A 14218-nucleotide genomic window follows, 5' to 3' on the forward strand; every position below is an offset into this window, starting at 1 on the left:
TTGTCTTGTCTGCGTAATGGTTCTTTGCTAAGAATTTTGCAGCTGCTTTAGTTATATACCAAAGGATTAATAGATGCTATGGATTATGCCCAAAATTCTACTTCACGTTCTTTGCCTTTCTCATTTCCAAGAATCAACTTGGTTTTACTAGTGTTGTTAGAAATAGTTGAATTATAATCTTGGTTTTACCAAGGGAGATTGAAGAACCTTGGGCTCTAGGCAAAATATTAGGTCTTAGTACAGTTGCACTGGAAGAAGAGTTAATTGCGGAACCGTCAAAACATTGAATGAGAAAATTTGAGATTATCTTAAATAGTAGCACTGAGCTTGTATACCGGTGTTTTGAGATTGACAGAGATTCATCATTACTCATGTTTTATAAGCCAAGGAGTGCTCAATTTCTAATTTTCAGTGCTTTTGGTACAATTGACCGAGTTGAGGTGTTTTGTGAATTTTCTTGCTGCAAGGTTTCTAACTAAATTTTAGGTTAGTTCTATCTTTTCGGGTTTTAATATAATTTTACTTTGATAGGAAAAAGATAACCCTGCCAAGCCCCTCAATGAGTTGCAGCATGTTATGAAACTATAAAGCGAAAGGAATCACCATTTATATGATGCGCAGTACAAACAAATGGTGAACATAGATTTATACACCAAACTAACACAAAGTTTCATTGCTACGATAAGAAGACATTATAGGGGCATTAGTATCCCATGTTCGAAGCTCTTAACTATATGTTCGACCCATTGCTGAACAGAAGGGTTACATTTGAAGTCACAAAAACAGCAACTCCCACAGGCAAAATGTCAATAGTATCTCCGCCATCATTAGATATGGTTCAAGCTTCCCACCAAAATTTACAGTTGACATAGCCCCAAAATAATGATGATTCATAAGGTAAAGTGTTCACAAAATATTTAACCACGAACTTCTTCATGAACCATGACAAATGTATTTAGTCAATCACCTAGCTCACACCCCAAGCAGTATAGCTATCTTGTGATGCAAAGTCCTACAAGACCAGTTAACAAGTTTATTATAACTAGAGACTATAATAGCCAAATTAGAGAAACAAGTTAGGAAAAGATGTAACATACAAGCTGACTCAGGCGGAACTCAGGTGGTGTATCCAGCTCTATGTTGGTTGGATCATCTTCCAGGTTTTGACACTCCTCCAGATCCTTCTTAAGATGCTCTGCTCCTAACTCAGCATAATCAGAAAGACGAGGTTTGCCATCTAGTATTCCTTCATTACCATCAGCATCCCTCCTTGGAGACTGACTCTGAAGAAGCTCATCACAAAGAGACAGCCCTTCCACAAGCTGTTGTGAATCCAACAAAAACTGCGACTCACCATCCCACCACTTTGAATCTTCCTCAGCATGATTATCATTATTATCATCATTATCTAACATCTCATTAAGATGATTTTCTGGAGCAGGTAGATCATTTAGACTGGAATTTTCGCATTCAGCTTGAGCTTCATCTTCAACATACTGCGTTGTAGGGTGCTTTGCTGAAAATACCTAAGAGAAAGCAAATATCACGGCCCATCTAAATTACCACTTACATTAGAGAGCATACAATTGCATGGCCTCTAACCACAATTCATCCAATGACAATATCCTAGAAAACAACTTTTGTATATTATAGGGAAATGTAATCCCAAATCTCTGACGTATGTTTCTTCGCTGAAGAAAGGTGGCTGCAAAGAATATGGTCTCAAATATAACCCTACTACAAGTAGATAAAAAGCAATCTACAAAGAATTCCAAGGCATATAATTAGGAAAACAAGAACGAGAAATTACCTGAGCAGAGGGATCGATGCAAGGAATGGTATACTCCTGTCCTTGGTCATATTCATGGCATTGCCTCCCTGTTCGTGGTGGGTCAGGTGTCACAGACTTTGGAGTCACAGGATCTACTCTAACAATCATTGTTTCAGTTGTTTCAGATAAATCTTGCTCAGTTTTATCACCCTGTTTGGGTTGTTGCTGCTGATGAAATATTTTAGAAATAACATACTCCCCATCTTTTTCATCCTCCTCAGTTCCTAGATGATATTGGTGCATCACCCAATTTGTTTTCTCAGATTTTCCACCTTTGACAGTGGTCATATAGAGAACCATAATCTTCTTGCACCCTTCCTGAACACCATCCAAAAAGACTGGTTTGGTCCTACCAGTCTTGTGCCAGCGGACATCACCAAAATCATCACCATGGATCTTTCGACGTTTCCGAGTTCCAGTATTGTAAGCTTTGATAGCTCGATGAAAGAAGTGGGATACACTTCCATCTTCCTTAACCCCTAAAGTTTCAATTTTCAGTATTAATATTAGTAAAAAGATACTTAAAGAAAATGGTAGAAAAAAATCCTCAATCCTTACCAACCTGGTAATTTTTGGGGATGTGTATAACAGATACCATCATCATTTTCAATGGTTGGGATGAATTCGTTAATGAATGGATGGGGTTTTGAATCTTTCACGCCAACTTTTGTAAGCAAATGCCATATGATCTCTTGATCAGATGGATCAAATTTGACACCTCGAGGTAACCCTGGCCATGATTGATTCACCTAGGAACACACACTTTTAGTTGCTATGTACATGTACTAATGCCCTACTGTTCATAGTTATGAATATTTAACCAATGCCATTATGTTTATTTTTATTAGAAAGTCAAGCAAGATAAACAATCGTTAAACTAGTGAAATCAGAATATCATGAGTTTCGTTACATGTCGATGGAAGCACAAATTACTTGAGCTTATGATTGTCAAAACAATTATAATCCACAATATCTTCGAATGTCATTGAAAATAATTGGTATATTAATAATAAATCTAGACATCCGATGCCAGACATAAACCACATCACAAGTAAATAGCTTTATGATCATAGGCAGATCCTGTTTCTATACGAGTGATAAATTGTTGTAAGACAATAGTTCAGCAGAGATTAGGATTTTCCAAGTTAGAGTCAAGCAAGTATTGCAATGCAGAGCACTTTAGCTTGACAGATAGAAAAGATGGGCAAAAGACTGACATTGGACCTATTTGCTTGGACTCTTAATTTTCTCAAAGTACCCATGTCTGACACTCATGTTCTGACCTTCAAATACATGGAAAAACTTGGAAAAGTCTAAACATACCTTTGCCAGATACATATCTGTATCCGACACTCACACCCAAGTCCAAGTAACTTAGTTTTGGAGACCATATGGTAAAATCCAAGGTTCTATTAAGTAGCAGCAATGTAACTGAGGTTAAAGTTTTAAGGCATTGCAGTCGAACATTTTGTTTTGTTGTTTCGATCATATAAGATGTTAAGATAGCAATAAAAACTCAGAAAAGCTCCTGAGCTACTAATGTAAACTTAAGATGCATTATGATGGTCAGCACAAACCATATTATGCTTGTTCAACTAATCTCTTTCAGGTACCAAAAGCATATAACATAAAACATTGGACAAGATAGAAGTCATACATCACTGTTGTCAATAATATGATGGCAATTAGGACAAGATCTGGTTGGGTTGCTGTTCCATGTCACCCTTCCAGGATCAGATGCACTCCTGATTTTGGACGCAATCCTGTTACCATCCACCAACCATGTTCTGCATAAAACACCCAAAAGTGAGCAAACATCATCATTATTAGCAGTTCTCCCCTGCCTAACAACGCAAGTTCTCTTATTTATCTATACTGGAAAATCAAAAACCCAACCCAACGTCATCTATATCTATTACATAAATCTAATACAACAGAAAGCCCTAATCATAAACATACAAATGAATGAACTAACAACTGCCCAGATAGTCTTTTCACTTTCCTAGCAAATACCCAGAAAATGAACATAATTTTTTTCCAAAAAGAGAGGGATTTCAGCTAAGGATCCCAAAACAACATGCTAACCCCATCAAATATAAGGAACAGAGACATCAGAAACTGCCCTAAGTACCCAAAGTAATAATTTTTCTTTATAAATCAGGAAATTCCAAAGCAAGAAAAATGAAGGATAGTCAACTTACCCAGCCATGACATAAAAATCAAAGCATCTATTCTTCTCTCTCAGCTTTCGGTTCTCGTAAAGGATTTGAATATTCTAAATAAAATAAACTCTTCGTTCTCAATTTGTTTCTAGTAACATTAAAAAAAATATAAAAGTCCTTTAAAAAAATGTACCTTTTTAAGTTTTGAAATTTGAAACCGGATTTAGTGGGATTTCTACCGTTGCTCTGTACGAAAAGGAATAAGAAAAGACAGTAAAAGGTGGTTTCTTTGCTGTAGAAATTAAAGAGAAAACTTTGGTTTTATTATTAGTAGTACTAAAAATGGGTAAAAGCAGTAACAGAGGAGATAAATAGAAGAAGGTTTTGGGTTTTTCTCTTGACTTGAAAAAAGTAAAGTTCTGTCGAGGTTAGTGTAGGGTCGACTCTGTCATTAAAGGACTTCCGTTGACTAGAGTTTTGTATCCTTCAACTTCCATTATTGCCATGGTTCAGAATTGAATAGTCTCATGCATTTCCTAACAACTAAAATTGAGATGCCAAAGCCCACATCTAGTATGTTGGGCTTCCACTCGAACCCATAATTTCAATCTTGAATACTCTACAGACCGCACAGAATATCCAAGTTCATGGCATCAATTTTCTAACCGCAATTCAGATGTGTGCATATACGTCAGAAATGGAGATTACATAATCCAAGTTATAACCAAAACAAAATGGAAAAAGTACCAGGGAAGCGGCTGTACTTCGGGCAGATTGCTTTTTGGCTCGACTGAAAAATAAATAAATTCTTAGAATGTATAAATTAGTCCGTCAAATTTTATATGTTAAAATGATAATGTGAAACGTTAATTGAAGAATTCATACCTAGTTTTACCTTTGACCTATAGTTAAAATATTCAGTTTAGTCCTTTTACAACATTTTATAACGATAATTCTAAAAAATTCTTTAAATTTTCAAAAATTAATTATTCATTTTGTGAAACCATAAAATATATTTTGTAATTGATAATTATGTAAAAAAAAAATTCACCCACAATTATGAACAACAAGAACTCATTTCTTTAAAATTGCTAAATTTTCACAAGTAGGTGGAATTGGAATCCATTGGTAGGCTTTAAGCACATCGTAATAAGAGCATTAGATGCAATGTAATGTTTTATCATGTCATGTTTCATAGCTGAATAAGCTTTTAATGGTTGATCGGGTCAATGCCAAAAGCTTCTTCCTTTTCCATAGATTTTTAACTTTAACAATTAATGCTTAAGCTAAAAAAAATCATTTCGCAAAAATATTAACACCACAAAAGATTGTAATTGCAGCAGAAATAAAAATCAAAACTTGGACGTCACGTAAATACCTACATACAATCTCTACTAAAATTATTATTCTATGACTTTATCTGTTCGCACTGTCTGGACTAATCGAAAGCTTTTATTGAAAGCTCTCATTTTATTTCTCTTTTATAATTCAATTTTTTTTCCATAAAATAGTTTTAAACATAAGGAATCAGCAAATTAAAATCTAAATAGTATTCTTTTCCAATCTTCGACACTAACCTTTAGATTGACTTGAATCTAAGATATATTCTTTTATTCATTGATAGGTACTGTCATTATACCGATCGTGAATCGTCGCTTAGAGTTTACTAGCTGAATTTTCTTTTAAAAGAAACTTAACAACCCAATGACTTAAATAAAAAGTTTTGAATAGTTCGATGACTTAAAAGAAAATTTTAAATAACTTAATGGTCATTTTATAATTTTTAAAGTTAAGTGGTTAAAATGTAAATTTACTAATAATTTAATAACCTTAAATATAATTTACCCTAAAATTTAAGAAATGATTGTGCCATTAAAATTTAAAAGATTACTTCTTTTTTTTTTACACCAAAAGAAAAAGATTACTTTTTAGGCTAAATGTTAAAAAGAAAAAAAAAAAAAAGGAAAAAAAGGCTATTAATCGAGCATATCATATTTGAAAATTATTGGACCAACAAAAATTATGTTTCAAGCATTACAATGCAAATGTGACGCGTAATGATAACTGACTCGGTTATTATTAAAAAAATTATAACAAATTAAAAAATTAAATTTTTTAAAAACTATTAATTTTCAAAACCATAACTTACTAACATGAATATCCAACTAAAAAAAATCGTTTTAACCCCAAAAAAAACCTAATGAATGAAAAAAAAAACAAATAAATAAATTGGTGGTAGAGCAAAAGTCAAACATAAGGAATTGGTGCACAATTTTCTCCAGCCGTTAATAATTAAATTTAGGCTTGACTTTAGAAATATGGATTTTAGAAAATGATTTATTTTTATATTAGATTAAAAATGATGTTTCTAACATATCTGTATCTGTAACTTTCAACTGATAAATATTTTAGTTATTCTTATTCAACTAACGTGTTGTCGCTCTATCTGGCTAGCATACCAGGGTTCTACATTCCATTCATGAAAAGCTTCAAACAATATCATTTAAATGCAAGTATGATAGTTGCTATTATCAAAATGAATTTAACTCAATAACATTTTCCCAACCATCTCTGATCTGGTTGATATATCTCTGTATCATATCTTCTAAAATCTGAATTTCTCATTCTGATTGTCTGTCTGTTTGCCCATGACTTCATGAAATTTATTCTCGAATCTACAGATAAATTCAAATACATACAACTCAACTAGCTCTTCAAATGAATAATTCATTCTAACTAAAACAAATGAGTCGATTACATCAACGTGATAGTAACAATTCAAATCAATTCTTTTTTCTTGTCATCAAGATAATCTAGACATAAAATCTATCATAATTTCCTCATAATACCAGTCATCGTAACAAACTGTATTAGTTCATACAAAATGTGACATCAAGTTTTGACTTGTTGACATAATTCAAGATCATCTGAGTAATGAGAACCAATATGTGATGCTATGCTTGATCTTCCACCGTCTATACTTTTACTACTATTTATCCCTTCTTGAAAGCTAAAAGTTGAACATAATAAGACTATTCCCATTATTAACATCAAAGCATTGAACTATATTAGAGCCACAACCATCAGATGAATTAGAAGTATTATTTTGTTCCTTCCCATGAAAACCTTTCCTCAGACGGAACACATTGCTCTAATAAGACAAACGCTAATGCCTCAAGTATCAATAAATGCAGCAACACGTCTCTAAAAAGTTGAGATCTGTAACAACATACTCTCGTGATCCAATCAAGAATTATAACTATAACAAGTGTAATAGTCTAAGGCCAATGTGTATCCTTTACAGATGGACTATATATGATAAAGTAGACAATAAGAATGATAAGAAAGCCAAAATAAAGAAGCCCAAGATGTAAAGCTCTATTAAACTCCCGAAAATATAACCCATTTCTATACTATCAAAATATGCAAATTTATTAGCCTTCCAGACACAGTTGTCCACATCCACGTTATTTCTATTGAAGACCATGCGGCATAATAAGAACATATTTATTGTTAAAGAGATTAATGATACACCAAAGAAAAATCCAAAAGGAGAATATCACTTAGACGCACTGGAACCAACTGTAACATAAACAACACAAATTTCATATGCATAGAGCAGAACAACAACCAGTAAAGTAAAAAATAATAACACATGAGTTTTGTCATTGAGTGCTCTACCAAAACATATTTGAATAGAATGCCAAAAATAGAGCAATGCCAATCATTAATTAGCCAAACTAACAATACCTCTACCTATCATTATGATTAGCTAGCATCCCCACGCGATAAGAACCATATCTGGAGATAAAACAACTACATATGCCACTAAAATAAAAGAGCACATATAATACCCAGATGAGGTGATTGTAAGATACTGCGCCATAATGGCTGCATTCCGATCTATTTACAGTTCGAACACTACCCCTTAACTACTAAAGTCATTAGTGATCTCACATTATTCTGTTTCACTAAAGTAATTAATTTAGAAGAAATCTCAGTTAACCCGTTCTTTAGATACCATACCAGTTATAGTCGATTATCAGTGAATAACTTCTTCTTTTAACAGTGACGTTGCACATCCTAAATAGTCTTCAAAAAGATCTAATATCTCATCTATAACTCTCTGTATCTGCTACCCAACTCTCGGCTCTGACCACATCATTACACATTCAACCACTGAACTCTTCGGCTCCATACTTGTGAACTTTCACAACAGAAACACTATAAACATTCCATGATATAGAATTTTGAAAACGATGGGATGGAGGTCGTAATGCCTCAAAATTTAATTATCATAAATACACATCAAACATAACATTCATTATTAATACAAACATTATGAACCTTTAGTCTAACCTTTATAAATTTCTGCTCATCATTAGAAACCTTTTAATCAGATACTTGAGTATTCTGTCAGCATCGCCGGAATTAGCTCGGTTGGAAGAGATCTTTTATCTATATGGAAACATAATTCAATTTGAGTTAGGAGTTCCTACGCTATCACAGGTTATATAATAACATGTATTTCTAGACTCCATACATGCTGCGTTTAATCCTAGAATTGACAAAACCGTAGCTCTAATACCACTAAATGTAACACCTCTAACCCGTCTCCGTTATCGGACTAGGGTTACAGAGCATTACTGTACAACCAGAAACATTTAAACATCATAAAATTTAATATAATTTAAATATATCATAAACCATTCATTCTCATACAATTCGTCCTTAAATCAAGCTTTCGAGGCCCTGGAAATAGCTTGAAAGCAATTTGGAACTAATTTGAAACAAATTGGAACGTTTAAGAATAAGTTGCAAAAATAGAAAAACAAGGGTCACAAAATCGTGACATAGCCCCAAGCGATATAACTTTCAAACAAGGGACACACGGCCGTGTCCCAACCCGTGTCCTCACCCGTGTAACTCACTGAGTAGGGTCACACGGCCTTGTCACAAGCCTATGTGTCAGGCCGTGTAACTCCCTGAGTTTCCCCATATACCCGTGTGCTAGACCATGTATTAGGTTGTGTAACTCACTAACTTGAACCCTAAGAAAATCCTCAAATGACACACGCCTGTGTCTCAGGCCGTGTGGACTAAAAAATTCACTTAAAATCAAGCTATTTCCTAACCAATTCATGCATAAACTTTAAATCCATTTGTGCACACTTTCAAAGTACTAAAGCATCATTCAAATACACATAATTATGCCAATTCAATCAACCTAATTATCTAACCAATATGTCATTTAAAGGCACCACAATTACATCCAAACACCATTTACGGAAACATGTTAACATTACCTAATTCCATGCATAAATGCCTAATTTCATTATGTACTTAACCACAACATAAATAACCATTACCAAGACAACATCTCATACCAAGAGACCATACACATAGTTTACCTAAAAGTGACCAAATAAACTTAACTTAACAAGCATTATAAGTCCATCAGCCATACATAAATATCAAGGCTCAAACATATCAAATTGCCATTTACACTTTTACTAAATATCATTTCAAAACATCTTATACATGTTAATATTGTCATTTCCAAACATAATAACCTAGTTCAAATATGAACTAAAACATGTCACAAGTAGCCATTTTCAAGTCATCATCAACATGCCAAAATAACCTTATAAAAAAACACTTTAAAGTAACCAAAATCACATAACTTGGTGAGGCATCAAAGTGTACCAAACCAGCATAACTTTCCAAAGCTTATACATGCTAAAACACTATTAACATATACACCATTATAACATTACAAAGCACCATATACATGCCATTATAAACCTTAGCCAAATTACTCAAAAACTATTGAATTAATTACTGGATAGTGTGATAGGTCTCCAACGATTTTCCAACTGATCAAACTTCTGAATATTTATAAGACAAAGAAAAAGAACTACGTAAGCAACGAGTGCTTAGCAAGCTCTTATAAACTTTAAACATAACTTACCATTTCAATAATGAAATTTATAGAATAAGTATAAGCATTTACCAATGCCATAAGCTTAATAAAGGCCTATATAACACCATCAAACTCACAAGTTAGCATACTTATTCATGATACATATGAAATCAACCATGTATAAACATAACATTTAATTCATCATCGTTACCATACAATCATGAATCATTCCATTTGCTTACTTACTGTAATGACTCGATAGTCACGGGTATCGAAAAGTGTATTTTTGGGTCTCCGTTTTCAAAAAACAGATTTGTAAATATTTTTAATATTTACGAAGTTAGTTGTGTGGTTAATTAGATTTTAATTAGGTGAATTAGTTTGAATTAATGTTAAGTAGGTATAAGGATTAAATTGAATTAAGGGTGAAAGTTTAATTATAGAATCAAGAAAAGTTGAAGGACTAAATTAGCAAATAAACCATAGGGAAATAAGTGGCAAATGTATGGAAAATATTATCCTATGTGTATATATAATATACATATATTTATACTTAATACTTAATACTTAAGTATATAATATAATAATATATTAATATAATAATATAATATAATAAAACATAAATAAACTAAAGTAAATAAAACAAAGAAAATGAGAAATAAAGAAACAAAACAGAGAAGAACAGGGGACAAAGAAAGAAAAGAAAGAAAAAAAGAAAATTAGGGATTTCAAGGTTTCAAGCTTAAGTGGTAAGTCAATTTAATCCATTTTCTTGTAAATTTGACGTTTTTGGAATTCTAGAACAAAATACTATTTGATATAAGTGGAAATTTTGAAAGTTAGTTGATTTTTAGATGTGGGTTATGTTGAATTAATTGAAGAATTAGGGTTTGAATTGATAGAATTTTAAGTTAGAATTGAGAAAATGATTGAATTGTAAAACAAATTATAAGTTTTAAGTAGTAGGGACTAAATTGAAAGAAATTTGAAATTAAGGTTATATGGTGAAATTAGGGAGTTATGAAATTGGTTTTGTAAGAGAAAAAGTTGATTAGATTTAAGGACTAAATTGGGATTTAAGAAAAAGTTTTGTATAAATTGAAATAATTGATATGAAATTGTGTTGTATTGATAATTTTTAATTGTTTAAATTCCGTAGCTAACGTGGTACCGGAGACTTCGGCTAAGAAAGAAAAGGAAAAAGTCAACGAAGATTAGATCAAAAAATACAGTTGTATCTCTATAATCCAAATTTAATTATTAATTTTTGAATTTTGATTTAAATGTTTATGGTAAGATATTAAGGTAAGTAATAGCATTTTTTATGTTGAATTTAATGTATGTGAATTTGTGATTGATACGATATTTGAATATTAGATAATTGTAGTATTGAAATTGAATTGAGTTGAATTGAATTGTATTGAATTGGAATTTATAAGTTATTTGAATTGTGTAATGAATGGAAAGATGAAAAGTGAATTGAATACCCTATTAACAGGGTCGGGATGAGTTGGATATAGTTGGCATGCCATAGGATTGGAAGTGTTCAGGGATACTTAGACCTTGAGTCCATAAGGTGCTGTAAGTGTCGTATTATTACTTCGGATAATTCCAATGAGGTACTGAGTACCGTACTGTTTTACTTCGGCTTGGCCGATAAGGCACTGAGTGTCGTACTGGTGTGTTTTGGTTGGATTCGTGTATCCATCAAAGTTCAAGTCTTGTTAATAAGGGTAAACAAATGATTTGGCTAATTGGTTGACAATGAACGATATTGAATATGGATTGGAATGGACAATGAAATGAAATATGCAATTGAAATGCATGGAATTGCATAAATCAGGGATTCATGAAATGGATATTGGTTTGAAATTGAATGGTGTATCCTATTGCGAAAAGCTATTGAATAGCAATTATGAAATTAAAATAGTATGATATGAGAATTGAAAGTGTTATGTATGATGCATTTATGAAATTGATTATTTGTTGAATGATTTTGTTTTTGTGTGATTATATAAATAAATATTATAAATTCATGTTTAATAAATATTCAGATTATAAAAATACCACTGAGTTTATACTCAGCGTACAATTTGTTTCCGTGCGCAGGTTAGGTAAAGTCAAATCGTTGAATCAGCATCCAAAGCTAATCCCGAACTCAAAGTGGTGAATTACATTTCCTTTTTGGTAAATGGCATGTACCTAGGTTGTTTGTGTATGTCATTTTGAGAAATGGTTTTAAATGATGTTATAATACGATAATGTTTAAAAACATATGAACTAATGTGTTATGAATTATTACTATCAAATGATATGTTTTGGTTCAAATAAGTATGAATATAGAATTAGTTATTGGTATACTATTAGATTAATTTAGATAATACAGGTAGAGTATCTATGAATGTATATTGGTTAGTTTATTAGGTTGATGATAGAACATGATTTAGGCATATTTATATATGTTTTGGGCCTCAAGGGCTCATTAAAAGGACGTTATAATTAAATTGAAATATGTATGCTAAATAATTATGTGACTGCTCGTATTTGTTTTGAACTTTCAGGTAATGCCTCATAACCTTGTTCCGGCGACGGATAAGGGTTAGGGGGTGTTACACTTACTAATTCCAATATTACAATTCAATGATTAAACGTAAACCATTACCAATGCCGTGAGTTTAGTATAAGCCTATTCAAGCATCATCGAACTCACATGCTAATAGGTTCATCAACAACACATATAAACTCATTTACATCATAAGTAGTGTAACGCCCCTTACCCGAGACCGTTGCCGGAGTCGAGCACAAGGCACTACTAAACTTATTTGAGCACTTAACCAAATTTAGATAATTTATATAATACTTTTCAGACAAGCTGTCCAACTGTGTCATAGTTGCTAAATAATTCATATCTCGAGTTATAAAACTCGAAATCCAAATCCGTAAATTTTCTCTGAATTTATACTCATATATCTACTTACCAATTTTTTTTTCTAGAATTTTTGGTCAAGCTAATTAGTACAGTTTATTATTTAAAATCTCCCCTGTTTCAGGGTTTAACTACTCTGACCTTTGTGTATTACGAATCAGATATCTCTCTGTACAGAGCTTCAATGACTATGCCGTTTGTCTCTAATAAAACTAGACTCAATAAGGAATCTGTACATATAAAGTATGACTTCTAATTATCTTTGTAAAATTTATGGTGAATTTCCAAAGTCAGAACAGGGGATCCAGAAATCGCTCTGGCCCTGTTTCACAAAAATTTAAGCATCTCATAAAATATAGCTCATATACCTGTTTTGCTTCTTCCATATGAAAATAGACTCATCAAGATTCGATTCCATAATTTATTCATTATTTAATTCCATTTCTACTATTTTTAGTGATTTTTCAAAGTCAAACTACTGCTACTTACCGAAAACTGTTTTAGTACAAATATTGTTAACTAGTTTATAACATCTTTACTTCAATTCATTCAAACCCTATACATGCCATATAAATCTTTAAACATAAAACAAAAACTACCGAATTGATCTGAATAGTGTGCCCTGTTGTGTTGATCCGATCTACCCACTTCACTTCAAGTCAATCTACATAAAAATATTAAACACACACAAGTAAGCTTATTGAAGCTTAGTAAGCTCATAGGCATATAAACACAAATCATATCAAATATCGTACACAATCATATATCTATTAGTTTAACTATTACATCCTCCAAATCACAATTTCATTAATAACTCATTGGAATAATTTCCATATGGCAACTCACAATTTAACTCCCTTAGGTCCATTTCTCATTTACTTCATTGTCAAATTAGGGAACAATAAGGAATTGAGTGCTTCATTATCACATTGCCATAGTAAACTATGGACTTTCACATTGATACGCATCACACACAAGCCATAGCCTTGCCATGGTCTTACACGATTCACATATCATACCAAAGCCATATCCTGCATATGGTCTTATACTAATCACATTATCACATTATACCGATGCCATAGCCCACTATGGTCTTATACTGAGTCACATTATCACATTTCACCGATGCCATAGCCCAGCTATGGTCTTAAACGGGCACACTTGTCACATATGTTTCATCAACTCTTCGAGGTCACGAAATAGAAGCACTCAAATCCATTGTTCCTACTAATTTGTACTTTTAGTTACACATTATTCATTAGTTAATGCAAATTGATAGTATTCATCAACAATAAAATACTTTAACAATCATAATATTTTCATATCAAAACATTGAACTTTGCCATATGAACTTACTCGACTAATTTGTAAAAGTC

At 32.3% G+C, this 14218-nt stretch overlaps 1 protein-coding gene across 2 annotated transcripts; it reads right to left on the minus strand.

Moving 5' to 3' along the window:
* Positions 1-574: 574 nt before the first annotated feature.
* LOC108478254 (SUPPRESSOR OF GAMMA RESPONSE 1) lies at positions 575-4499 on the minus strand. Of its 2 annotated transcripts, XM_053023268.1 has the most exons (7): positions 4187-4499; positions 4033-4106; positions 3489-3618; positions 2394-2580; positions 1811-2310; positions 1098-1526; positions 575-1012 (listed from the first exon to the last, which is right to left on the minus strand). In XM_053023268.1, the coding sequence occupies exons 2-7, from the start codon at positions 4038-4040 to the stop codon at positions 968-970; spliced, it is 1299 nt and encodes a 432-aa protein (XP_052879228.1). In that variant the 5' UTR covers positions 4041-4106; positions 4187-4499; the 3' UTR covers positions 575-967. The 2 variants fall into 2 exon arrangements, with proteins under 2 accessions (XP_052879228.1, XP_017636217.1); XM_017780728.2 differs by having other exon boundaries at positions 4033-4489.
* Between the last annotated feature and the right edge of the window lie 9719 nt (positions 4500-14218).

The sequence above is a fragment of the Gossypium arboreum genome, chromosome 12, assembly GCF_025698485.1.
Source record: "Gossypium arboreum isolate Shixiya-1 chromosome 12, ASM2569848v2, whole genome shotgun sequence".
NCBI classification, from domain to species: domain Eukaryota; kingdom Viridiplantae; phylum Streptophyta; class Magnoliopsida; order Malvales; family Malvaceae; genus Gossypium; species Gossypium arboreum.

Bases quoted from the DNA above. Each gene is read 5' to 3' on its own strand.
- LOC108478254 (XM_053023268.1), bottom strand. The intron at 2,311-2,393 runs GTTGGTAAGGAT...TTGAAACTTTAG, and splicing joins ACATCCCCAAAAATTACCAG to GGGTTAAGGAAGATGGAAGT. The intron at 1,527-1,810 runs GTAATTTCTCGT...GCTTTCTCTTAG, and splicing joins GCATCGATCCCTCTGCTCAG to GTATTTTCAGCAAAGCACCC.